This window comes from Trachurus japonicus, chromosome 15 (genome assembly GCF_045865225.1).
Source record: "Trachurus japonicus isolate A0001 chromosome 15, Traja_1.0".
Classification (NCBI taxonomy): domain Eukaryota; kingdom Metazoa; phylum Chordata; class Actinopteri; order Carangiformes; family Carangidae; genus Trachurus; species Trachurus japonicus.
In genome coordinates, this window is record NC_140921.1 from 21,493,710 (window position 1) to 21,520,756 (window position 27,047).

The 27,047-nt window shown below is 44.3% G+C and overlaps 3 protein-coding genes across 5 annotated transcripts; 1 reads left to right on the forward strand and 2 right to left on the reverse strand.

Moving 5' to 3' along the window:
• Positions 1-214: 214 nt before the first annotated feature.
• On the reverse strand, positions 215-9,690 carry mcmbp (minichromosome maintenance complex binding protein). Its single transcript, XM_085800482.1, has 16 exons — positions 9,526-9,690; positions 8,514-8,605; positions 8,257-8,397; positions 8,081-8,122; positions 7,911-7,998; positions 7,687-7,824; positions 6,145-6,290; positions 5,927-6,024; positions 5,676-5,845; positions 3,658-3,781; positions 3,449-3,566; positions 2,332-2,497; positions 2,014-2,147; positions 1,024-1,191; positions 806-894; positions 215-436 (listed from the first exon to the last, which is right to left on the reverse strand). Exons 1-16 carry the CDS (start codon positions 9,581-9,583, stop codon positions 310-312), a joined length of 1,899 nt encoding a protein of 632 aa, XP_085656608.1. The 5' UTR covers positions 9,584-9,690; the 3' UTR covers positions 215-309.
• A 506-nt stretch (positions 9,691-10,196) lies between these two features.
• sec23ip (SEC23 interacting protein) lies at positions 10,197-19,373 on the forward strand. 2 transcript variants are annotated; one of them, XM_085800480.1, is made up of 18 exons: positions 10,197-10,349; positions 11,149-11,654; positions 11,813-12,020; positions 12,122-12,315; positions 12,412-12,501; positions 12,594-12,714; positions 13,054-13,143; positions 13,244-13,385; positions 14,006-14,214; positions 14,330-14,427; positions 15,203-15,373; positions 15,595-15,690; positions 15,793-15,957; positions 16,054-16,209; positions 16,933-17,035; positions 17,545-17,727; positions 17,812-17,974; positions 18,688-19,373. In XM_085800480.1, exons 1-18 carry the CDS (start codon positions 10,217-10,219, stop codon positions 18,767-18,769), a joined length of 2,910 nt encoding a protein of 969 aa, XP_085656606.1. In that variant the 5' UTR covers positions 10,197-10,216; the 3' UTR covers positions 18,770-19,373. The 2 variants fall into 2 exon arrangements, with proteins under 2 accessions (XP_085656606.1, XP_085656607.1); XM_085800481.1 differs by having other exon boundaries at positions 15,805-15,957; positions 18,688-19,170.
• csgalnact2 (chondroitin sulfate N-acetylgalactosaminyltransferase 2) lies at positions 19,106-26,573 on the reverse strand. Of its 2 annotated transcripts, none has more exons than XM_085800483.1 (8): positions 26,428-26,573; positions 23,232-24,091; positions 22,916-23,132; positions 22,646-22,747; positions 22,372-22,550; positions 22,184-22,278; positions 22,020-22,101; positions 19,106-20,962 (listed from the first exon to the last, which is right to left on the reverse strand). In XM_085800483.1, the coding sequence occupies exons 2-8, from the start codon at positions 23,881-23,883 to the stop codon at positions 20,670-20,672; spliced, it is 1,620 nt and encodes a 539-aa protein (XP_085656609.1). In that variant the 5' UTR covers positions 23,884-24,091; positions 26,428-26,573; the 3' UTR covers positions 19,106-20,669. The 2 variants fall into 2 exon arrangements, with proteins under 2 accessions (XP_085656609.1, XP_085656610.1); XM_085800484.1 differs by lacking the exon at positions 26,428-26,573 and adding an exon at positions 24,368-24,439.
• Positions 26,574-27,047: the final 474 nt, after the last annotated feature.

The following is a 27,047-nucleotide window of genomic DNA, read 5'->3' on the forward strand; positions in this document are numbered from 1 at the left end:
TTATGTAGGTGAAGTTTTTTCTGTAAACAAACTTTGGTCTGCAGCAACACTGAAAAACCGCTGGCATGAACCCCACAGCCGACTGTGGACTTAAGGCAACAATGATACACACACTGACGTTACTGTATATAACAACCAACAGTCAATAAAGTGAAAAATATATCAAAATATTATCACCAACTCACTAGGGGGAAAAAAATCCGAACACTTCAACTATACGGCATATGAAAAACATCTTTATTACAAATTTTTTTTTGTAGTTTATCAAAAAAGAAAGAAAAAAAAAATCCATCTCATCCATCTGTGTGATCACGGCTCGTTGCCGTTGACGCACTTGTGCTGCTCCATCCGGCTCCTCCGCAGCTCCTCGATGTGTTTGGCCCTGAGCCAGCAGTCTCTGGACAGCGAGGTCTGTCCCAGGCTCAGGGACAACAACCTGCGGACAGAGCGACAGTCAGCCACGTCCCACTCACTCACATCTCGGCCTGAATAAATTCTAGCTGCGTGAACGCTGTGATTACATCTCAGCCTCCAGACTGACACAGCCGTTGGGCGGTTCAGGCTTCCAGCGGGTCCAAACGTTTGGTCTTTTTTAACTTCAATCGCGCCGACCCGTGGAGTCTCTGTCGCCCTGCTTATGTCATATCTGGCATTTCCATTGTTGTCATAACTAATTACTGCTGTGCTCATTCAACACTTTTGCCTTTTAAAGAATCTTTTACAGGCTGCTGCTGTTGTTGTTCTCGCTGGATAATTAGGAAAGAAATGCCAAGGAAAGATTATATAATCTTCAATGGCGGCCCACCTCGCCACAACAAGCATCCTGTGGAGGTCCTCTGCAGACATGCTGGTGGGGTCGTCCTTCCTCATATCTACAAAGTCATCCTCGACGGACTGAGGACATCAGAGAAAGGACAGAGGAGTTAGAGGACACACTAATGCACGCAGACGTATTATTATTACATAAAGGGTACAAGCCATCTGCAGGGAATACACAATCAGATGGATTCAGCTCCGTGTCACCTTGGTCATCTCATCGGAGATGCTGTAGTCCAGCAGCCGAGCCACGCTCAGGTAGATCCGGAGCTTGTTCAGCTGCGACGAGGTCTGCGTGTGCATGTGGATGCTGCTCAGATACTCCTCGGTGTGGGGCGCGGCCACCTGGGACTGCAGGTGGATCTGACAGTCTGACTGTGGAGATGAACAAACAGACATGATGGAGGAGGAACGACATGGAAGAGCTGCATGTGTTTGTAGTGTTTTGTTTTGTTTTGTTCCACAGGTGTTGCTATGCAGAACTCGGCCCTGCCTGATGTGTCCACCCCCACCCCCCCTTCATTTGGCTTGTTCTCAAAACTTCAGGGCACGCCAGACAGGAGCAAAGCCTCGCTGATCTGACTGAGAAGCATCCGATCAGCTGGACCCTCCAGCTGCTCGCCAGCCAATAGCTGTTCGATGTAAACACGGCGGTGCAGCCCGTGACTCCGGATCAACCGCCCCCACACCCCCCTCCCCCTCCCACACCCCGGGGGGAGGAGGAGGAGGAGTTGTTTACAGCGAGCTGCCCTTCACTGCCGGACTAATAGATGGCCGGGGCCCTGACGCCTCTTCCAGGATTGTTCCTGTGGCACACAGCTGCCGCCATGGCAACCCCATTAGAGCAACACACAGGAATAGCACACGGCACATTCCTCGGGCCGGTGGCAGCGGAGTGAGAGCCGGGGGGTTAAAGCCGCTGGCTGGAGGGGTAGCTGCTGTCGGCCAATGGCGGCGGAGAGGACAGCGTGACGCCGGCTGGAAACAACCTCCAGCGTTTGACACGGCGAGGTCTCATGAGACCTAACCCCTCCCTGGCCTCGCCGCAGGAGGTGGGGCAGGGTGGGGGGTATGTGTGTGTGTGTGTGTGTGTGTGTGTGTGTGTTTTGTTTTTCATGTGTGTGTGTGTTTTTGTGGGGTGGGGGGTGTGAGTTTTTTGCCCTGCGGTTTCACGCCTCCTCCCTCTTTGTTCCTCACCGGCAGCAGCGAGCGGCCTTCCGACGCGACCAGCACGTTAATATTGCAGGGGAATTCCATCTGGTGGTAGTTAAAGTCATAATCAACCTTCTGCCACGAGATCAGGTTCCCCAGGGCCGTGACGTTACGCACACCTACAGCACCACACACACACACACACACACACACACACAGAAACACAAACAGAAGAAGATACAACCTGGTGAGTGTTGACTTTATCAAGCCATGGCAACAGTGTCAGCGGGCTGCATGGCGGCGGCGGCGGTGGGGGGGGCTGTCCTCTCAGTGTCGTCCCCTTGTGGCTCCTAGAGGCCTCACCTGTTGTGTCCAGCTGACCCTGCTCCAGCTTGGTCTCATCCAGGAAGAGGGAGGTGTTTGTGGCCAGCTGCAGACCGCCGCTCACCAGCCGGTTGGCCACGTAGTCCTTCTTAGGCACAAGACGCATCTGGTTCATGTTCTGGAGGCTCATGCCCAGGTAGTACGACTGTATGGGGAGGGGGGGGGGGTGAGAGAAGCCTTGTCAGTGTCTTTCATTTGAACACAGCAAACACAAGTGTTGAACTGCAGCGTTTTGGCTCATTAGCCACGTTTACATGTGCATTTTTTCTACAATCTGATTCTAATCATTCTGATCGGAAATTCCAACTTCACTGTTTACATGGAAGGGAAATGAAGTGATCTGATTAAAACGTGCGTGTACATACATCAAGCAATCTTTGATGTTATGTGCAGTCTATAGCACGTCACATGCCTGAGGTTTGTCTTGTGTTATATTTTGTAATATTTTTTTGCTATGAGAAACAAGTGTCTTGGATGCAAGAAAAACTTCAGAAGAGATTGTGACAAATAAAGTACTCAACTCAACTCAATCAGATATCATCAGAATAAATTCACTGTGACATGCGCAGTGAAGTTTTGTCAAATTTGTTGAAACAGTAGCAGAAGAAACTTTTCCTTCCGTCAACAAATGCTGTCAAATTGCTCCTTTGCTCGCCCCTCTCCCCGTGCTGACCTCCTCTCTCTAGCAGCATGTTGCCTCCTCTGATCCAAATGGACCTCTATCGTGTGCTGCAAACGTTACTATTGTTTCTGGTTTTCTCTTTAATCCAGCTGCAGCCACAGCAGTTTATACTTCTCCTGCGATCTATGCGAGAGGTCGGCCACAGCTACACCAACACATAACAGTAACGGTTTATTCTGTGCCCCTTCCACCACCAAAAACTTTGATCAGATGAACCGTTTACATGGATCTTGATCTGAAAATCGACTGGCATAAACCCTCCATCTCGATCGGAAAGAAATTTATTTATGAATGAGCCCGTTTCGATTAAAAATTTCCAATCGACGCAGTTTCATTCGGATTGGCATTTATTCCTACTTTATTCCGATTGTTTGTGTCCATGTAAACAGGGTTAACGTGACTAAATTCACTCACGGAGGGAACGAGCTGCTGGATGATCTGGTAGAGGCGCTCGGTGTACGAGGCGACTGTGGGACAGCCGCTCAGGTTCAGGGTGAATTTACCCAGAGGGAGAACATCCCGCCTGGAGTACCTGCAACAACATCGAAACATAACGTCAAACAAAATCGCCTTTGGTAAGTAATGGTGAACATTACAGACCAGACTTGTTATTTGGCACGTACACGTTAGAAATGAGATGCAGGATGAGGTACTCGGCAGCCAGGGCATCTCCCAGAAGCACATGGGTGAAGTATGTGAGCAGCTCTGCCCTGACCGAGGCCATCTCGCTCAGGGTCGAAGATAAAACTGAGGAAGAAAGGAACAAATAGTTAAAAGAAATCCTCATATAGAGACTACAGGCATGTTCGCTTTCAAAGCTGTACAGTGGAAAACATTCACTCCATTATTGGTCCTGTGGGGAAGCTTTACAAGACAGATCCACTGCAGCATAATGGCTCTTTTCTCTGCTCCCACACAGCTGGAGGGCCACATGACAATGTGACTAAGGTTTATGTTGACTCAGTGTGGCACACAGGGATAATTACAGCACACACACAGGACAAAAAAGGTTAGATGTGATTAGTGCTGCAACTTCAACAAAGATTACTTTCATTTATTGATTGAATGCAGCTAATCTATCAATCAATTCACCCATTAAGTGTCAATGACACCAGGCTAAGACGAGACAACCCACTGATGGTAAAGAAACTGGGATTAGCTTATGTTCTGCATTGTTGTGTGATTAGTTATTAACTGATAATTATCACACTGTGTAAATGAAACAAGACTGAAAGACAATTGGTTTTAGAAGAGGCTGCCCGTCAGTGGCCAAGGTCAGACTGAGATCCATCCTAGAACGCACTCACGCAAACCATCAGCTATTCCTGTGATGTGACAGGTACCAGACTGGTTTTGTTCATGTCCAAAATCTGTCACCGAAAGAGATAATTTAATAACGCACCATTTCAACTATTGCATGTTATTACAGGAGGCGGCGGAGGCGACATGTCCTCATATTTAGTCATGGAAGTTACTAAAAGCAGCAACAAGTAGCGTCATGCACAGCAGAGACGATGCATCAGTTCATCATCAGGTTATTATAAAGTTCTGGTTCAGAAAGATCTTCTTGACATTTTTCTGTGCTGCTGGATTCATACCAGGCTGAGTGTGTGTGTGTGAACTCAAACCCTAGTATCACTTTACTAAGGAATTTATAAATGGTTTATAACTAGGTTATTCATTTGATGGTCAAACTTTATCAATAAGTAATTTTAGTAGTAAGTTTTCATGCATTGATGCGGGCTCACTATTTGGCAAGACATGTGAACAGTGGGATGATGAAGACTGGGGGAGTTCACCACATAGAGGTCACCTGCTGTGTTACAGCTGCAGAGCTGGTGCCCTAGAGAAGAGACCAACCAGCTACAAGGAGCTGCTCCATCCACTGTGCACAGTCTCATCAACAGCTGTGGTTCTAATGACATGTAAACAACACTGCAGAGTGTCATTCTGCTCATTTGCAGTAATTTGATCTGTCAAATGAAACTTTCTGACCATTAAGATGCAAACTGGGGTAAATTAATTGCATATCATTTAAGTGACATGTGGAGCAGCAGGCACAGATGATGGAGAGAGATATCAGACAGTACAGTCTATCTGCAGTCTATCTGCAGGACAGATAAAAGTGGGCTCACTATTTGTCATGGAACAGGTCATACCTATAAATAATGAACAGTGTTAACATGCTAATTAATAAGGTAGTCATTCATTAATATTTTCTAAAAGTAGGCTTTTGTCAATAGGTACCACATTTATATCACAAGGATGAGGGATTTCTGAACTTTTCCAGCTGTAAGAGAAGTGATGTCATGTTTATGAAACCAATACACACCTGCAGTTCTTCTGTCCTGTCCTCCACCAGTAAAATACAACCAGATTATGAGTTTATAGTGGAAAATTATTCTGTGCTTATGAGAAGTGTATCAAAACATCCCAACATCGGGGTCTTATTTTGAAACACTTTATGCAAATGAGATGAGCTCATTTGCATCTGTGCCCACTGCCCATGCTGCAGTAACGCAACACTGTGAGGTGGTTTGTAGCGGAGAGATCGGTCAGGGTTTGGACTCTGAATGTCCTTCTATTCAACTATTCCTGATTACTGGCATTTAGAGTTTCATGCTCTACCGCTCGTCCTTACAGGCACTGTTGTCCTCCAGGGTGACGGGGGGCAGCAGGGGGTTGTTGTGCGGCAGCGGCTTGGCGTAGAGCATGTGCAGGCGGGGGACGAGCGAGGCGGGCGGGCTGTGCACTCTCTGCTCCTCTGCCGTCTCCATGCCGTCCGTGGGGTCCAGGAGGGAGGAGGCGTCTCTGTGCGGACACAACAGCAGGTAAGTCAATCACCAAAGGAGGGAAAATTGAAATTTTTTTAACTAACTGAACGCGTCTTACTTCTCGTCAGCCAGAGCGCTGAGAGCAGGGTTGACGGACAGGATGCCGTAGATCTCTAGCGTGTCGTTGAGTTTGAAGCTGTCCCAGTCCTCGTACACCTGCCAGCAACACACACATCTTAACTTCTGAGGACATCTCTTCTTTGACACACAGGTAGGTCATGCACCGATAGCTTGTGTCGACTCGACAGTCCAGTTACTGTCAGTCGTCTCACACACCTTCACTAGGCAGGAGGGGCCTTTCTCTCCAGGCAGGGGGAAGTTGAGGTCGAGGTGAGAGGCCGACGCCACCTGGCTGGACGGGGCTTCTGTCTCCTGCCGCTTACAGTCACCGTTGCCGTGCTGCTCTGCAGGACTATGAGGACCTACAGTGACAGGGGGGTGTATGATAATATATAATATATATAATGTGTTCAATTAACGTTAAGGTGTTGCAATTCATTTCTCTGATGTACTACTTACATGTTTTTCTTTACATTACCACTACTTAAGTGCAATAAGGGACCATTTCTTACATTACTCATTCATTATTTCTATTCATTAACAGTGCAATATGTGTGTGTCTCTATCCTTGATTATGAATTTACTTCACTTCTTATTATCTATCATCAATAGGTGCACAGTAGTTGTTGTTTTCAAGTAGTTTTAAGTGCACTGGGTTAGGGTTAACCAATTTCATTGTCCAATTTGTGTACAATGACAATAAAGACTATTTTATGTTTCCTGTGCTATGACAGAACAAACAGGAAACAAACTGCAATTTGTCTGAGTGACTCAAATTTGAGCTTCAAGTTCATTCTTGACCTTCAACCTCGGCACTCTTTGATAAAAAAGATTCACAACAGCTACTACTGATTGAAAGAGGTCATTGAAAGTGTTCAGAAGAAAGCTGACCACCATTAAAGGTACTGTGTAAACTCTATTAGCTGATGGAGATTACTACACTGTGTTCCAAATTATTATGGAAACAGGATTTCAGTGAAGAAAACATTCCATTTTTAGTTTTTCAATGAAATTTTTCAGTTGTGCCATTTCCCCTGTCTGTTCTGGCAACCTCAGTGTAAATACAGGCAGAAACTATGCACTGACCAACAAGTTTAATGGAGACAGTTGTTAAGGTGATATCAAAGAAGAGCTCCTGTGTTGATACGTAACTTAATCTATAAAGATGTTTTTGACTACCGTAAATTAAATGATATTAAAATGCAAGAAAATACAACATATTTCCATTTTGAATGCTTAACAAACTATTGATTATATTAAAACTCTGACGTACATAACAATTTGTAACACTGTATTTTGAATCGTTTAAAAAATACTGTTCTCGTCATCATTGGTAATTTTGTTTCACAAAATCCAGATATTGATTGTTAAGATTACTGTTAAGGAAGAAAAAAATCCTGTTTTGTTCTATCCTCAGTTTTATTGACTATTTAGGAAAAAAAAACAAAAACAGCATATGCCGAATAATTTGGGATGAAGTGTAGTTACCAAATGGGCCTTGTGTGTGTGAAGATGTTTGAAAAGTGTGAAGAACTGTCCTTTAATTCTCTGTATCAGTGAATATGACGTCACACAACTTTTGCAAACACTCTTCATTTCAACTGCCAGAATGAATTTACACCCATGTAAAACATCTAAATGGAAACAAGGTAAAACAAAAAACTTCTATCTATTTAAACGCCGTGATAGCGATGAATGGACAACGCCTCTGCTTTCACCTACACATTTACTTATCTCACATTTACAAGCCTCACATACCCGTGTGCGGCTCCCTCTGTTTCTGCGGCTGCGTGTCCATGTCGTCCATGTCGTCGTCTTCCTCGTAGCTTCGTTTCTGTCTGCTCGGCACGTACGAGGTGGAGGGGACCACTCTGGCTTGGCTGCAGCTGGCGTAGCTGTATGACAGAGTTAAGGAAAACTAAAGGGAGCTTGTGACGTTGCGTGAATAAAATGCACATTAAACTGGCACGATGAGGAGGATATGTCTTTGACCCAGGTGTTTTCTCCAGGGATTGGCACACAGTAGAACGTCTGTCTCTCTGCAGTCACAGTGTTGGAGTTAAAATCCACCTGAGAAATGTAAATGTGCGGGTCAGCATTGTCGGCTCATCATTTACGGACGCCATGAATGGGCGAACAGAAGCACACATACCCCACATTCTGTCACATCTTTGTACTTCCCACACCGCAGCACCTGTGGACGGTCACACAGTGATACAACATGATGATAACAGGATGACATCAGACGCTTTATCAAATGCAAACTACATGCACTGGACATAGCTGTGCTGTATATGCAAACTGCTGCACAGGAGAGGAAGCTCTTACTTTAGCCTTTGTCGACGGATCAACAGTCTCGTACACGCCCATGAAGAACTCCGGATCGAACATGTCTTGGATTAAACAGCGAAACTTCACCAGGCTGTTGGGCTTCAGGTAGTGCAGAGGGACGTCGTTCAGAGATGGGACCTTGCACCAAAAATAAAAGTGTTTGTCATTTAACACGTGAGCGTGCTGAAGCATCTTCCAAGTCATCTTTTTCTCTGCGTAATTTCAACACTGCATGAATCCTGGAGCTGCGTTACCGAGGTATGATCGTCCTTCTCTTTCAGACGATCTTTGAAGAATTCAACTGCCTTGGCCTCCCATCCTGAGTTTGGATTGTTTTGGGAAGCAGCTGAAATATGAACAAGGGAATATTTCTTGTCTTAGAAAGCAGCAAGAGCAAAGATTGGTCATAAAGCAACTAATTAATTAGATAGTTTCATTTAGCTGGGTCACATTAAATCAGTCTCAACTTTTACTTTTAATAAAGAGAAAGGAACTGTGTAACTGTGGCAGTGGAAGGAATTTCAAATTAAAAGACTTTTCTAGAGATGCATTAAAATATCAACATAGGATCAACTGGCTCAGGACTGTCTCTTATGGTATGCTATTTCTAACTGTATACTGCTTGAACTGTAATGTCAAAATATATATATTGATGCTTTAGGAGTTACTCAACTGCCCCTCGTGGAGAGGCCACATCACTATTGGCTATTTAAAAAGTTCTAAATGACAAAATACTTAACAAAAATGTTTACTTTACTCTCTTTAGACAATGGAGTTCATATGTATACGTGAAGCGACGTGGATCAAAGAAACTGCACTGAAAATCATTATGTTTCCAATAAATAAATAAACAGCACAAAGTTTCACATTCTCTGAAACTATGTGTAGGACATAAAAACTTCATATCTCTACATGTTAGATTGGTACAGCCATATTAGTCAATTAATGAAGGACTTTAAAACATGTGAAGGGTCCGTGAATGCCTCATGTGGATTTTCAGTTCACACTAGGTCTTCAGATCAAACTTACACACACTGTGCTCTCACATAACTAAAACGGGTGTGTATACAGAGACAGCGGGGAAACAAGCTGCGGACTCTTTATGAGTTATGTGGCATCTTTGTGGGACGAGAGAAGCACAGCCACACATGATAAAACCCTGTAATTAGCACACAGCGCTTAGCCACGAAGCTAACACAGGCTAGGTTCACGCGTTAACGTTAACAGTTAGCTGTCAGGGGAGCGGAGTTCCGGTCCGTCTCTTACCGAACATCCCCTCAACGACACCCAGAGGGTTGTTGATCCAGTCCTGTGTGGAGGGCATCGTCGGCCACGGAAAGACGTCTGAGTGAAGAGACAAAGTTAAAAAAAAAAAAATCTCTGTGAAAAACACTTGTTTGTTGACTTTCTCCACACACACAGGATTGAGGCAGAAGTGAGGGCGGGAAATTTGCGTCACCGGGGGAGAGAGCGTCGTTCGTTTGTTGTGTCCACGGAGACCGACCGGAGCACGGAGACACCGCACTGGCCGCAGGTACGTGCTCTATTTCAGCCCCCTGTCTCTGTGTGACAACTTTGAATTGAGTTTGGTGGTCTGTTAAAAACAAAAATAAATATGTCTGTGAAATTACATTTTGTCAAAGGGCATTTTCATTTTAATTTTAGCAAATCTGAACCGTTAAATAGTGTCAGTGCGTGTGCGGTGTCTCTCTGCGGCCGGTAGGTGGCGGCGGTGAGACGCTCTGCTTCCTGTTTCCATCACAACCAAGTGAGCTGCGTGGGCTCCGTAGATCTGTAAACTCTGCGCTGCGCCGTCTCGCGTTTCGTTACGCTGCTACCGACGCTTTAGAGATCAGTAAAAAAAAACCGTGTGTGGGCGGGACCAGAGACTTGTTTGCAGAGCCGAGCGTGTCCTGCTGCCTGCTCCGGTAGTGGCTACGTGTAATTCTACGGGAAAATGGCAGATAGGAAAAATAATAATGCCCCCAACAGCGGTGCTAACTTGTTGTTCAGCGCCGCTCCAGAGTTTAACTTCAACCTGCCCTTCATGCCAGTGAGTCAGGCCACTGGTCCGGCGGTGCTGTCAGGAGGTGAGGCCGAAATAGATGTCTAAATACTGGCTGTGTCCTCAGTCGGCTAGGCTAGCTAGCTGGTTAGCTAGCTGACCGGGGTCTCTGTGCTGCTGTCAGCTGTTATTCAGGGTAAAAGAAAGAGAAACAGAAAGAAACAGCGCGTCTGAGCCGTCAGTTGTTTGTCAGGCTGGTTGTACTGACTGACAGCGTTATGATTCAGACATACCGTCCCAGTCTGGTGGTGTGTTATCACATGAAGAGGATGTACAGCTATTTGACAGAGCCATATTATTAAGACATATTCTTTAAAGTCTGAACATCTGAGACATCCTGTCCCAGAGTTACCCGTCTATTTCTGTCCTGCTTCAGACTTCTGAGGGTGTCATCTTGGACATTTGGAGTGTGATTGGCTTGTTCCTCCATTTCCAGGCAATTTAGATGATGTAAATAACAGCATTACTGTTCCAGGGCCATAAATGTGTCATGTGTTTGTATGTTTCTGTGCTGAACTGTTCACATGTTAAACTGCTTATTTGTTGTTGTTTTTAACATAGTTTTTATTTCAGTTTCATTCAAAATCATACAGAATCATATTCATCATACCTGCTGTTTTCTCCAGTTTTCAATACAACATAGTGCCTATAGGGACATGATAGGAGACAGAGACTATAATAGAAAAAAAAAGAATAACAAATATTTGATTAATAATATAGATTGGACTCTTATATTGTGTATGGGTTCCTCACTATAACAGTATACCCATGGCAGGGCTCCACCTTCTAGTGCATGTATGTCAAACTGTTTTGATGTCTTTTAGATGATTCCACCGATGTTGGAGAGGAGGACAGTTTTCTAGGCCAGACCTCTGGGAACGGACCACCCCCCTCCACATTCAACTACTTCTCCAGCCCTGTAACCAGCAGTGATCCTTTCGCCTCCATCGGTCAGTCGCCATGCCCGCCCCCGGCCCTGTCAGCAGCTCCGACCACAACAGGCCCGGTTTCTGTTCCCAGCAGTATCGGTATGGCTCCACCGCCACCTGCGGGCGCACAGATGAACCCCGCTCCTCCGGCCTTTGGCAGCGCAGTATACCAGAGCCCTATGGGACGTCACACTCCTCCCCCCACCACGATGACCCCCCCGCCTCCTCAGATGCAGCCGCAGAGCCATAACCCGTACCGACACACCCCCAGCAGCAGCAGAGCCAGCCCTTATATCCCTGCCCCAGAGATCCTGCCGCCAACACACACACCTCAGCAGAATCCCTACTTTCTCAGCTCTCCTCCGCAGACATTCCCGCCGTCGGGACCCGCTTTCACAAAGGTAGACATAAGCTAATCAGCGACTGTTGTGGATTGTTTGCGTCAGATACTTGATTAACTCACTAAGCTAATGAGATGAGCGTTAAGAGCAGCTGACTGCCTCAAATGCAGCTGTCGTTGATGAAGAGAAACATAACAACAAGGTTTTTCTGTTTTCAGCCTCCTCCTACACAGATTCATGCGCCTCCACCTGCAGCCACCACAGCCGGAGCAGTAGTCCCTGCAGGTCCCATGATGCCATACAACTATAATATCTATGAGCCTGTCCAGCCTCATTGGTTCTACTGCAAGCAGGTGGAGTCAAAGAGCGTCTGGCTTCCTTTCAGTATCATCGACTCCCTTCAGCTAGAGGAGACGTACAACTCAGGTACGATGGAGCGTGAGGCTCTAACCTCTAAAACTTTGCTACGGTGCTCTCACAACTCACCGAAACTGTGACCTGCGCAAAATCTGCTTTGTTCTCCCCAGTTCAACCAGACCCAGAAAATGTGATCGTGCGAACAGACGGAGGCCGTTACGACGTGCAGCTCTACGACCGGATGCGGACCGCAGTGTACTGGGAGGAGGAGCCGACGGAGGTCCGGCGCTGCAGCTGGTTCTTCAAAGGGGACACTGACAGTCGCTTTATTCCTTACTCTGAAGAGTTCAGTGACAAGCTGGAGGTTTGTTTCAATTCCACACTTGAGCAGAAGCAGATGTGTTAGTAAAATGTGGGACACTTTATTTATTTATTTTACATCACTTGCCTTTACACACAGACAGAGTACAAGAAAGCCGTATCTACTAACCAGTGGCACCGGAGACTGGAGTTCCCATCAGGAGAAACTATTGTTATGCACAATCCAAAGGTAAACATCTCTCTGATTGGTGGTGTCGTGATAATTAATGTCATTAGCTTGGTTTAATGAATGATAAAAAACTGTTGTCTTTGCCTCTGTAGGTGATTGTGCAGTTTCAGCCCTCCTCTATGCCAGATGAGTGGGGCACAACTCAGGACGGGCAGACCAGGCCCAGAGTGGTGAAGAGAGGGGTTGATGACGACCACGATGAAGTGCCTGATGGTAGAGATGCTCCTCTTGTTAACACAGCTTGTTTTTTTTTTACCTCTTTCGTAAATGAAGATAAACTTTGAGCTTGCTGATTCAACCAGGAAGCCCTGATAGTTTCAGAGAGAAACAGATTGTCAGGACACTATAAAGTGAGATAAAGCGTTTCAAAGTACATTAGAGGAAATGTCAGCCACCGTAATCTGTTTTTAATTAGGGGAAATTCATTTACATTCAGATATGAGATATATTTTAATGTCTGGTTATAAATGTAAGCAGCCTAAATATAGGTTAAGACAGTTTGGCAGTAAGCAAAATTATATTCAACTCTTCCATCATGTGCATCTCTCCCAGGCGAGCTCCCTAAAGTGGATCATCTTGTGTTCATGGTTCATGGAATCGGTCCTGTGTGCGACCTGAGGTTCAGGAGCATGGTCGAGTGTGGTGAGTACCGTACACTAGTAGTGTATGTCAGGTTTGTGTACGCTCCAGGGTTACAGTTTTAATGAAAAAAAAAAAAAAACTTGTATCATTGTGGTTTCAGTGGACGACTTCCGTAACGTGTCACTGAAGCTGCTGCAGAGTCACTTTAAGAAAGCAGTGGACGAGCACGCCATCAGCAGGGTGGAGTTCCTCCCTGTGCAGTGGCACACGGCTCTACACGGAGACGCCACTGGAGTGGACAGGTGAGGGGAGGCACGTTTACTCACACTGTAATGTTTGTTTTTTATATAATCAAGTCTGACACAAACAGAAGTCTTACAGATCTTATTTTGTGGAAAGTACTTTATTCTGCCATTATAGTCCATCCATTAGGTTCAGTTATTCGAACTCAGTGATCCTTTAATTGTGTGTAAGAACATTGCTTTTATGAAAGGACTGAATTTATTCTAGATTTTCTTATTGCCAACGAATCATGAAAAGATCAAACACATCACTGCATTTATCTGTTTTGAACAGGCTCAGTAATTTCCCGCTATAGTTTCCAAGTGTAGAGAAAATATTTGACGGGGGCTTTTTTTCAGCTTTGACTCAACATGCTGTAGTGACAGTATTTATAGCAGTGTGACAACATGGCCTTGAGTCACAATAAAATACTGTCTTGGTATGGTTATGGCCTCCAGCACAACAAGTTGTGTTTTTAATAGTTTATGGACAACTGTGGAGCTCTGTGACACACAGACAACACTTGTTAGAAGAGCAATGTCATATTGATTTTTAATAGGATTTACTTGTAAGAAAAATGTACAGTACTGCCAGATGTATCCTGTCATGAACTTCATCAACTCTAAACTTGTCTTTGTAGGAGGATAAAGAAGATCACCTTGCCCAGCACTGGACGATTACGTCACTTTACAAACGAGACTCTGTTAGATGTGCTTTTCTACAACAGTCCCACTTACTGCCAGACCATCATGGACACAGTTGCTCTAGAGATTAACAGACTTTATGCCCTGTTCATGAAGAGGAACCCAGACTACAAAGGAGGGATGTCAGTGTCTGGACACAGTTTAGGTACTAAACCAGTTCAGTAGCTTCAACATCAGTTTGGTGACGGTGTCCGTCCCCTCTTCTCTGTCCTCTCTTCTGTTTATCACCTACATTGTGTTGTTTCTCTTCGTACTCACAGGTTCCCTGATTCTCTTTGACCTGCTGTCAAATCAGAAAGGCGGCTCTCCTTTAATGGGCATGCCAGCCATGCCCACCTCTAATGGAGACGCCAAACAGGTCAGACACCGCTGAACTGAGTTAAAGGGATAGTTCAATATTTTGGCAAATTGGCCCATTGCCATTATCCCTATAGCCTTAGGAGTAGGTTTGTTACCTTTAAATGTCGGTGCAAACTATTTTTAGAACAGCGGAGCAGAGCCGCGAGCTGCTCAGAGCTACGCTACGGAGGCTGATGGGATTTCTTAGTTTCCCTCATCAAACTAATCAAATACACAATCCAACAACTCCAAAACTCTCTCATGGACAAGTTGTGACCTGCACATTCACAACGCTATGAGTGATAACGGAACGTTTCGAGACAGAGTAAATTCATGCAAAACAGCTGATGCGTGTTCCCGTATTTACCTCGAAAACAATTCGGTATCGTAACGTTCCGTAATTATCTCATAGCGTGGTGAATGAGTCGGGCCCCAACTTGTCCACGAGAGCGTTTTGGAGTTATTGGATTGTGTATTTGATGAGTTTGATGAGGGAAACCAAGAAATCCCATTAGCCTCTGTAGCGTAGCTCTGAGCAGCTCACGGCTCTGCTCTGCCGTTCTAAAAATAGCTTGCACCGACAATTAATGGTAATAAACCTACTCCTAAAACTATAGGGATTATGGCAATGAGCCAATTTGCCAAAATGTTGAACTATCCCTTTAATGCACAACATTATGTCATTAATTATCCTGCCAAAAAGATTTGGAAATTAAGAGACAATGTATTAATGCGCTAATAATTGATCAAATAGTGTTGTATTACATCATTATCACCTCTTCTTCTCATATCAGGTGGCAGCTCCTGTCACACAGAGCAATAACACCGTCCCTCCTCCGACTGTCGAAGAGGAGGCCAAGGAAGACGGAGAGGAGTTTGAGGATCTCTCTGCTGTGCTGGAACATCTGGGCCTGTCTGAGTACAAGAGCACCTTTGATGAGGAGAAGATTGACATTGAATCTTTTGTAAGGATAACAGTCGCCTTTGCTTTATTTCCAAAGGAATGATTTCCTAGTGTTACCTAAAAGTCTAAAAGGATTTTAAAAGTATAATCAAAGAGAGACTTGGAAGCTGATGATACTGTAAAATTTGAAAGTTTGAAAGCGGCCAAGTTTTCTGATGTCTTCGTGTTGTCCTCAGGAGCGAGGATGGCAATTTAATTTTGTCCTCCCTCTTGTTCTTTCAGCTGATGTGCACAATCGAGGACCTGAAAGAGATGGGAATCCCTCTGGGTCCCAGGAAGAAGATTGCCAAGTTTGTCAAAGAAAGAGTGAATAAGCTGGTAAGTTTGTCTCCTGAGTTTCAGGGCAGCTTGAGTTTCAGCTAGGAGACGAGTGACAACTAACACAAGCTTCTCTTTCCCCTGCCCGTGCTTTCACGTCAGGCCGCCCAGGAGAAGAAGGCAGCAGAGGTCAAAGAGGTCAGTCAGGCGGTGGCGCCAGCAGCAGCTGAAGCTCCTCCCCATCCGGCTGTGAAGAAGCTCCCTGTGGGCCGCACCGTCTCCTCCGTCCATGTGGACTACAATTACTTTGAAATTGGTACTGGACAGGTAAGTGGCTTCCAGCACACAGAGGGATAATGTTAAAAATGAAGATCCTCACTTCGACACAGACAATAATAATGTGATTAATATTCTGGTCTGCAGGTGTCAGTGGTGTACCACGCTCTGGACTTTGAGCCAGTGAATTTCTTTGCCCTGGGTTCTCCAATCGGGATGTTCCTGACAGTCCGAGGGCTGGAGAAGATCGAAGAGACGTACCAGCTGCCCACGTGCAAGGGCTTCTTCAATATTTACCATCCGGTACGCAGCTCCTCCACCAGGAACTAATGCTGACTCACTGACCGATGCTCAGGCGTTATTCACCTACTTCACATGTAGCTTGTTTTGTTTTGTTTTTGGTTTTATGCTGCATGTTTGTAGATATTCCAGAGTGCAAAGGAGTTTCATTCAGTCAAAATCAGCTGTTCTTCTTATAATGAGTCTTGTTTATTATGTAACATGGTGTTGGTTATGTAACCTCAGTACCTTTATGGGCCAACCAAACAGGTTTGATACGATTGATGAGTCATTGTAACCTCAGTATCTTTTATGGGCCAACTAAACAGGTTTGATATGATTGATGAGTCGTTGGTAGTAAATCCCATCAGTGCCAGTGAACCAATGAGCATGCAGCATATTGTAATAATACCCATGATTGGCTGGTCATTTACACAAACTGATATCAGTGTGTAACAAGACATGACAACATAAGAAAACTAAAGCACATGTGAGTAATGACTCATTAAGAGTAGGTATCACAGGCCGTCATTTAGCTGTATCGAATCCCGACTCGGGCGGCCCTTTGCTGCATGTCATTCCCCCTCTCTCTGCCTCCCCATTTTCCTGTCTCTCGCTACTACTACTGTGCTGTTTATTAAAGGCAAAAGCCCAAAAAATATACTTTATATAAAAAAAGAAGAATAGGGTCTCAGCATCAGGAGTGCTCATGCTCCACTCTCTGACACGTTGATATCTGTCTTGCAGTTGGACCCAGTGGCGTACAGGATCGAGCCCTTGATAATCACAGACCTGGACCTGAAGCCTGTTTTGATCCCTCACCACAAAGGAAGGAAGAGGCTTCACCTGGGTACATTTCTGCTGCATCCACAGCTAATTATACCCCTGTTGTTATTATAATGTTTATAAAACCATGTTAGAGTAGGTATTAGTGAGTCATGAGCTGACACAGTCTGAGTTGTTGACCGGTGTTGGTACATGCTGTGTCCTCAGCTCAGTCCTCTCTGGTCCATATGGGTGGGGTGCCCTAATTTGTGTGGTGGGAAAATACAAAGAACCTATTCTTACAGCCAAACAGCTATAGAGCAGTAAAATGGCAAAACAGCCTGAACAGTGATTTCTCTCTCTTGCTTCTGCAGGGAAATATAAGTTGAAGGTCAAAGTGAAGTTTTGTCTTGTTGGTTATATTTTTATTTTAGAGCAAAATGTTCAGAAGCGATCAGTCTTGTTTCCTCCATTGACTTTGGACAAAATTAGGTTTTTCGTTTTTTCTTTGCATTGACATGTTTACAAATTAAAAAACAACAACAAACATTATCATATGTGAAAAGCTAATGGATGAAGTGGTGTGTGTTGCAGAGCTGAAGGAGAGTCTGACCAGGATGGGCTCAGACCTGAAGCAGGGAGTTATCAGCTCCCTGAGGAGCGCCTGGCAGACGCTCAACGAGTTTGCTCGTGCTCACACCTCGTCTGCCCAGCTCCAGGCTCAGCTGGCCATGGTGGCCAATCAGATCGAAGAGGAGGAGAAGCAAGCAGAGGAGGGTGAGTGGCTCCTCAACTGTGACTCTTGAGTCGAGTTATTCCTGTACTGTGTCAGATTAGGAACTCCGTTGTGCTTTGTTGCAGAGCATAAGATCCCAGAGAGCCCCGAGCCACAGAGGGAGGAGGAGCCTCAGGTGAAGATCGGGATGCTGAACGGAGGCAATCGCATCGACTACGTCCTGCAGGAGAAGCCCATCGAGAGTTTCAACGAGTACCTGTTTGCCCTTCAGAGTCATCTCTGCTACTGGTACACACGACTTTGTTTCATTCTGGCTTCTTCACACCTCACAAAAATTGTTGTAGATGTTTCTATCAAAGCTCCATACAGTATAAAGGTAGATGTTTGTGTTAAAGCTCCATACAGTATAAAGGTAGATGTTTGTGTTAAAGCTCCATACAGTATAAAGGTAGATGTCCATGTGTAGTGTGATTATAAAGCAGCTCTAGGTTCTATATTAATACTGTGAAAGTATCAAAGCATCAGTCCACAGACACTTGCACACAAATAAAGCACAAAAGTGGAAGAAACCCATTGAGTAAAGATTGTAAAGTTTAGAACCGTAGTTCTAAATTCCTTCAGTAATTTTTCAACCAGAACTACTTTGTTGATTGACATCAGGCCACAGCAGTTTTAATAAAGGATTCAACATAGGAACAGTTTATCAAGCAAAAACACTGAAGAACTTTCTTTTCTTCATGTCTTCACTCTGTTGTGAGCTAATGATCCCCTGACTTTTCATGTGTTGACATGATAAAACATTTGATGTGCAGGGATCTGTTATTTAAAGAAGTGATGCACATAGTAACATTTCTGCTTCTCAATGCTGCGCTTGGTTTCAGATGAATAAGCCTGATATAAAATGAATATTGACTGGATTGATTTATCTGCGGCTCAGCCACTTTACCTGCTGACAGATGTGAGGTGAAGCCTCCGTATTAACACATTTTGTGATTTCCCAGGCAATCTGAAGACACCGCTCTGCTCATCCTGAGACAGATCTACAACACCAGGGGGATCCATCCAGAACAGATTGCACATTAATTCTATGAAGTAGCTGAGATGAAAATAAGCCTGTCTGAAACCTTCCTATTTGGTTTATTTCATGTCAATTCTCCTGGATTTTGATTATGCTTTTTCTATTTTTTTTTTCCTTTTATTTTCTATTCATGTAGTTTATTGTATGCAGATGAATAATACAATTGTATTATGCCATTTGTCTTAAATTAAGAAATATGCGAATGAGCTAGTTGATTCAAAAATACTTGACGAGTTTGATATTACATTTTTATAGCATAAATTATAGAACTGGTCAAGTTTACTGAAAATATGTCATTAAATCAAATGCAGAAAGAAAACAACAGAAATAACATAACAGTGAATGCAGCCTTCTGTAAGTTTTATTTCATGGAAAAAATGTCATAATAAATCATTTCCTTGCACAAGTTCTTGCTGTTTGAATTGTTGTGAACTGCTGAGAGGAAGACATGGAACATTTCTCCTGCAGGACGAGGAGATGTTAAGACTATCTACAAAAAGCTGGAATATCTGCAAAAAACATTGACTCGAAAAAATTATAACAGCACAGGATGAGACGCAAGAACGACCTGTTTTCTTTGTGAGAAAAATAAAGCACTTCTTGCCTTCTCCTCTGACACTGCATTAACATCACATCATTCATTAACATTACACCTCTCACCTCTGCTATCGAACCCCCTCCCTCCACACCCCCAGCTGCAGCAACAACACCCTCCCTCATCATCAAATGGAATAAAATTAACAAGCCTACGGCCATCGTCAACGCAGCTTCAAACAATACCAGAACAATCGCCTCAACATTTCATGTCACTTAAAGCATGTAGGCACGTACGACAAAAGTATTCAAGTCACATGTACGAAACAAAGGAATATTTAGAAAAGTATTTACAATAGTGGCTGTAACATTCAATCCCGGCCCAGCGGCAGGACTCTCAGCACTGTGCGAGTGTCACCGGGCAGAAATGACAGGTCTTTGTTATTTGGACAATAATACTGGTTTATCATAGTCCTGATATGGTAGCGCTGCATGCTGTAAGCAGGTCTTTGCTCCTGGCTCTTTCACTATTTGATCAACATGCTTCTTTGTTAAACCGAAAAGTACATAGTGACCAACTGTCACGTAAAACACACACAAAAGGTCCCTTTTTTTAAAACCACGATGCCAACTTATATTCATATATATAATACTAACAGAACAGTATGGCTCCTTAACAACTGCCAGTATATTTTATTACTGTAAAAGACTGCTTTGATCTGAAGTTGAGAACCAGCAGAAATGGACAACTTCTTGTGGGGTCGACTCACTTGAGAAAGAGCAGCTTATCACTGTTCCTTCTGTGGACAGGAAGTAAACATGTTATCATTAAGACATGACCGTTTTGTAACCTCATTCAATAACAAACCCACTCTCAACATTGACAGCCTGGAAGACACTGATCTGGGGTCTTCCGGCTGACGCCACATTCAGCAGTGGAGAAGGTAAACAGACTGGTTTCGTAGTCTGGTGCCATGTTTAAAGCAGGTAGGCTGGTTTACTGAGAAGTTTATGTTAATCACTGCATGCTTATTGAAATGACTGCAGTATGAAAAAACACAATGGCGTCCTAAAATCCAAGAGAGATATCACTTGTTTTTACATGTGTAACTTTTCCTTCAGCAGGTTAAATGTTACTCATCCGATCATGTGCTTGCGTTTGATGCTGTTGTAGCTCGTCACTACGACTTGTACCATGTTGTGAAGTTTTACACCAGTTGACGTTTTGTTTTTGTACATTCATTTGTCTACAGCTGTGCGGCGAAATGCAGAAGGTTCCATGTAAACACGTCTTTGCTGTAATGCGTTGATACTGTCAGCACCTCTCGGGTCTTAACGTTGGAATGACGTCGGGTGGGCGGAGCTCTGAGCTCAGTCCTCTGTTTTGCTCTGAGTCTTGAAGGCCTGTTTGCGCAGGTGAGCCTCGATCTCCTCGCGGAAGACCAGCATGCCCAGGTGAGAGTGGGAGGCTTCGTTCATGGCTTTGGACTGGATGCACATGCGGTACTGCTCCGGCGTCAGCTCGTCGGCGCACTGTTTCTCGTGCCACATGTGGAAAAGGCCGGACACCGGGGTCCTGACCACGATCGTGTCGCTCCGGAGATACTTCCTGTACAGGTGGACGTCCTCCACGCCCCAGCCTTTCACTTCCAGATCAAACCCCCCTGGAGGAGGAGGAGCCGTTTGCAAGATGTTAATGAACAGTGTCGGGCACAGTTACATAAAAAAGTAATTAGCTATGGTTACTAGTTACGTTCCCAAAAAAGTAACTGAGTTAGTAACAGAGTTGCTACATGATAAAAGTAATTCATTACCTGGAAAAGTAACTATTGCGTTACCTTTTTATAAAATGCTCAAGTGCATCAAATTACTTGAACTTCCCTCCATAACCCCTGTTTATCTGGAACTAACCAACTCACTCAGTATTCCTCCGCACAGGCAGGGTCCGCAACACGCTGTATCACTGGCAGCTGATAGGCGGAGTGATACAGCGAGTTGCGGAGCCTGTCTGTGCGGAGGAATACCGAGTGAGTTGGTTAGTTCCAGATAAATGCCTTTTTTCCGACCAGATGATGAACTGAAAGTAATGTGTTAGTGTGTAAGGGCACATTTTATTGTTGTAACGTGGAAACAGTAACTTTTTTGATTACTCATTAGTGAAAAAAGTCACACCATTATTTTATAAGGCCGTTATTCGCATCACTGTTAAAGGGATAGTTCAACATTTTTCACTCCAAAACGCTCTGGTGAACAAGTTGTGACCTGCACATTCACCACACTATGAGATAATAACGGAACATTACGAGACGAGGTAAATACAGAGACTGCTTGCTGAAAAACTGTCCCTGAACGCGCATCAGCGGTTTTGCATGAATTTACCTCTAAAACGGCTCTGTCTCGTAACGTTATGCTATTATTTCATATCGTGGTGAATGTGCAGGTCACAACTTGTCCACCAGAGCGTTTTGGAGTTGTTGGATTGTGTATTTGATGAGTTTGATGAGGGAAACCAAGAAATCCCATGAGCCTCCGTAGCGTAGCTCTGAGCAGCTCACGGCTCTGCTCTGCCGTTCTAAAAATAGCTTGCACCGACAATTAAAGGTAACAAACCTACTGCTATGACTATAGGGATTATGGCAATGGGGCAGTTTGCCAAAATGTTGAACTATCCCTTTAATGAACCTCATGGTTCTACTGTGAGAATTATTGATCAGTGCTTACCAATATTTAGGAAATCTGAGCGATACTGACACGTCATTCCAAATCCAAAGTCTCTCCAGAATCCAGCATCCTTTTTGTGAATCTGAAGTGAAACCGATGATCGTTTACACATCAACAAAAAACATTTCTCTGAAGTAAAGTTTCATGTGAAAACTTGCTCTCACCAGTTGGAGTTCAATGGGTGGAGCCAGCTCCAGATTTCCATAGACTATGGCAGGATTGTACAGACTGAACACCACTGGATAGAAGACTTTCTTGTCTGCAACACAGAAATAACCACATTTCAGTACAAACAAGGATCAAAAGAGACCGGACATGTAATAAACCAGAGAAACAACATGATAAAACGTACTCGGTGCGGCATGGAGACGACAGGTGTTGAGGAACTCCAGTGTAAAATGGATGTCAACATCACAAAAAAACATCAGGACGTCCCCTTTCTTCCAGGCGTGGGCTCCGATGTCCAGACCCCGGCCTCGTGAAAACTCCTCGTCCACTGGGATCAGGGTGTAATTGGAGAAGCTCTCCTCCCTGACGGGTTGAAAGTTGAAATTCCAATAACACATCAGGCACCGACAGTGAGGCGAGCTCATGAAAAGCAAGAGTTGCTCAGTGAGCGAACCAACCTTGACATTTTTTCCAGAGCTGACTTTGCGTCCGGCAGACCGTCCTGCCCAAAATAAACCACCGTGAGATGCACTCGTCTGTCCTGCTGTATGCACACCTCCCTGCAAACATTCACATATATCATCCATGTGTAAAATTAAGAACAAGAACATCTGCAAGTTTTCATTTGATTTCACAACCGTGTTGAAAACTACACCGACATATCAACAACTCGACATGTTGGATCATGTAGCAGAGGGCGGCTGTGACCGTGTCTGTTTCTTTCTCACCTGAAGTTGTGTAAGAACTGTGAGAACGTTTCTACTCTGCCCGCCAGCGGCACGATGATGTTGATTATCATTCCTGATGTTTCTACAGATGTGCTCCTGACTTTCATTAAGGGACCGAAAGGCCTGAAGAGCGTGACATGGCGGAAGCTGCTGGATTCCTCTTTGGCAAAGAAGAGCTCGTAAAGTGTCCCTTTGTCTCGCTCCGTCCGGTACAGTCCTGCCAAACAGAGGAACACAGAGAACAATTCGACTCTGATAGAGCAGATCAGCTGCAGTCACATCATTACCCAACACTTTGTCCTCTGGTGTGTCTTACCCTCAGTAAAGTGACCCTCTGTGTAGGTTTGCCTCTGCATGGGCATGTCGTCCTCCACGCCGTCCTCCTCGTCGGGGTTGTTGATGATGTCCAGCGCGGCCTCGATGACCTCCACCAGCTCGTCCCTGCGGTCTTTGCGGACGGGCTTCTCCTCCGGGTGCCGCGTCAGCCCCATCTCCAGCTGGTACACCTTGGACGAGGTGAAGCTCTCGAAGGGCACCAGGGCGTACTCGCTGGGCAGGCGCGCCCCCGTGCTGACCTCGGCCTTGTCGATCTGAGAGTGCAGGTACTCCAGCAGATCTCCCGGCTCTTGGTCTTTAGTCTCGGTGAGGCCCTGCACCCCGGGGAGCTCCTTCTTGTCCTGCAGCAGCTTCAGCTTCTCGCTCATTTCCTGCAGCTCCTGCTTGAGCTGGGCGATCTGGCGCTTCAGGCTGGCGGCGCGGTTGAGGTGGCGCTCCTCCTGCTCCTGCAGCAGCGCCTGGTAGTACTCCTTCCCGTAGGTCTCTCCCGCCAGGCCGGGCAGGACCAGGCTGACGTCCGCCGGAGGGGTGCACTCCAGCAGGTACGCGAACAGCAGCAGCACCAGCAGCAGGAAGAGCCCCAGGAAGAGCCAGCGGACCCGGCCCTGGAGCGGCAACCCCCGCCTGGGCATCACGCTCACTCACATACAGGCTATAGCTGCAAAGTCTGCATTACCTGTCCCCCGCCTCAGATCACATCACTTACAACATGTTTCTGCACATCATCATGAAAGGTTCAGGAGGCTGGTTATGTCATTTTACTGTCAGGGTGCTGGGTCTGGGCTCCAGTGAGTCAGTGTCTTCAAACATTGGTCCTGTGTGAATCCATGCAGTGATCACCTGAGGGAAATCAAAACAGACAATTACATTTTTCATTTCACAGAGACCCTGCACACCAGCCCTCTGGTCCCGGGGATCAGCTGATAATCAGCCAATAACAACACTGTGTTACCATTCAGACAACCTCAGTAACCAACCATCGCTCCATTGACAGTTTAACTCAATAAGTGAAACATATTTTCCGTAACAACGTGTCCGCTCAGTGACAAACCTCTGCGGAGGTTTCACATGTTCAAGACGTAGGATTTTCAAGAAGAGACAGACATGAGGATTTACCTGCACCTGGACTGTCCTCGCTAGCACACCGCAGCTAGCGCTCTGCTAAACAACAGCACACACGAAACTACGTGCGGCTGACTTCCGGTTTAACTGTCTCGTCTTCAAAATAAAAGCGCGATACTGCCCGACACTGCTCCGCAATAAACTACGAAGGGAGGAGTGAGTGATGATGTGGAATAAAACATCCTAAAATAAGGGGACACTATACAAAACAGACACACAGTTCAAGGTTGTGTTTCTGATAATTGTGTTAGTTACAAATAGCCTACATGTTTTCTCCAGTTTTAATTAATTATCTGTCCTGGCTTCTTCCATCCACCACATACCAGAAACAATTGTCTGTTGAAGGTCATGAAAGCCTACAGCTCCAGCACACAAAGTAATCCTGAATGTGTTCACCTGGCCTCACAAGTGTAAATCAGACTGAAGACAGATGTAATGAAAACCAGCAGGAACCAAAGAGCCAGAGCTGGCCATTGTTGCCTAAATACTTCAAATAACACACAGTGCTATGATCAAATAATTTCTTTGTAGGCCCTACCTTGACAGAAAAAGTGAAAACTTCTATCTAAATCAAAAAAATATGTCTATTAATCTTGCTTCTTTTTTTTTTTTAGTATATTGTTTTTTTCAACAACTTTTATGCCAATAAAGAACCCCTGAAGAGGAATTTGAAAGCATTTTTCCAAAAAGTACACAGCTCTGTTTTTCTCGTTGGTCCACACATAGTGCTTCAATCATGAAAAGAAGATTTTACTAGAAACCCTCAGCAGTTTAACATTAACTTTTGCAAAGTTAATTATAAATATATTAATAACAAATAACGATAAATAAATAAATAAATATTGAATATAAATAATAAATTGCTTTCTAATTATTGTCAAACACAGTGAAACTTTGTTACAAATAACAAAAAGTATAGATAAGATAAATCCCATCAACAGCAGTAGCTAAATGGTATAAATGTGTGAGTAGGATTCTGTCATTCTGCTATGAATAAAGTTTCAAGATTTAACCAGTCAGAATGAGGAAATAACAGATAATACTGTACTTGCTAAACTATTTTTAAGCAGCAACAATCACCTCATGCTTGAAAAGACCCTGAAAAAGGAAGTCATGATTTGCATGGTGTCTACATTTCTCCAGTGTGGTCATATGAACAGACACAAAGGTTCAGTTTACAAAGTGTAAACCTCTGCAGCAAAAGTCAAGTCTGTGACACAGATGTTCCCACTGAACCACAAGGGAGGATTTCTGCTTTGAAATGTCAGAGACTTTTAAATGGTAACCTCTTTGGCTTGGCTACTTTTTAAGCTGAGAAAAGGGTCCCATTGGTCCTAAGTCACAACAGACAATGTTTTACACAAATTAATTGTCAGCTTTGTAGTTCTCTGACTGGCAGAGGCAAGAGTAAAGAATTTCAAGGACACATTCAAAGTGATACCATCACCTTGGTATGAATGTCTTCACCGTCTGAAGGCAGCAAACTCAGACAACACATTCATACATCGACAGGGACTCATAAATTCCAGTGACTTCGTTTTACTGTTGTTACACTATCAGACGACGTGTAATGTGGTTACCATAAGATGTGCCTCAGTTCAATGATCATATAATCAGACTGGTTTGTCATGAGTTTGATTGATTGGAATAAACCTGTCCATATTTATTGCTTCTGTTTATCATAAAAAAAGTATAATAGCTATACAGTGTGATTTATTTATTTTAACATACCACTCATTTTAGTGCACACATATTTTGGTGGTAACAATTGTATCACAGAGGTCATTATTCTGTGGTATAAATTGTACCGTAGCTGTTTTTACTAATTTCTTTGAGAAAAGTGATACCTGTGTAATCTTTAGCACATTCTGTCCCTCTGGAAATTGTGACAATTAACATTTTGTGAACACTTATTTTGAAAAACCTTCACCGGATATTCACACGGTCTTGCAGCTAGCTTAGCAACGCTCGGAGCTTCACTGTGCTTTCATGTTATTTAATGGCTGTTACAGAGTCTGCTTATCAAATATAATGGTTAAAACACAACCACTGACCTGTTCCCATCTCTGTCCATCCCTGCCCGTACGTTCAGGCGCGGGTTCAGTGTGAAACCACCAGCAGCAGGCGGCTTGTGTTGCAAAATGCCACGGAGCAAAGAGAAAAGAGTGGGTCGTAGCTTACTTCCGGTCAACCAGTAACCAATGGGAACGTTAGGGAGGGATGTCGTCAGCAAACACGCTGAAGAGCTAAATAACATTATTATTATCACGTCCCAGCTATATTTTCCTTTTTTATTACTTTTTATTTAACTGTATTATTATCTATTTATCAAAGTTTTAAGCAACTATGCATTGTTTCTCTGCTGCTTTTGTTCCAAGTTACCTGTTGCTGACATGTCAGTGTTTCAATAAAGGGCCTTAAGATCCTGAACTTTCTCATTTCCAACCTACTTTTACTTCAAAACTAAACTAAATGTATAAGTAATATATAATATAATATGTAACTGAAACAGATTTTAAACTCTCGACTTTCAAAAAACAAACTCAAAAACAGCCAAAACCACTTGGAGCAGTGCTGAGACTCAGTGGAAAGTGAAAGGGAACACTAAATTTGCATTATTACATAACACTGAATATTTACACATGGAATGGCCTCTGTTGACAAATGCTTGCTT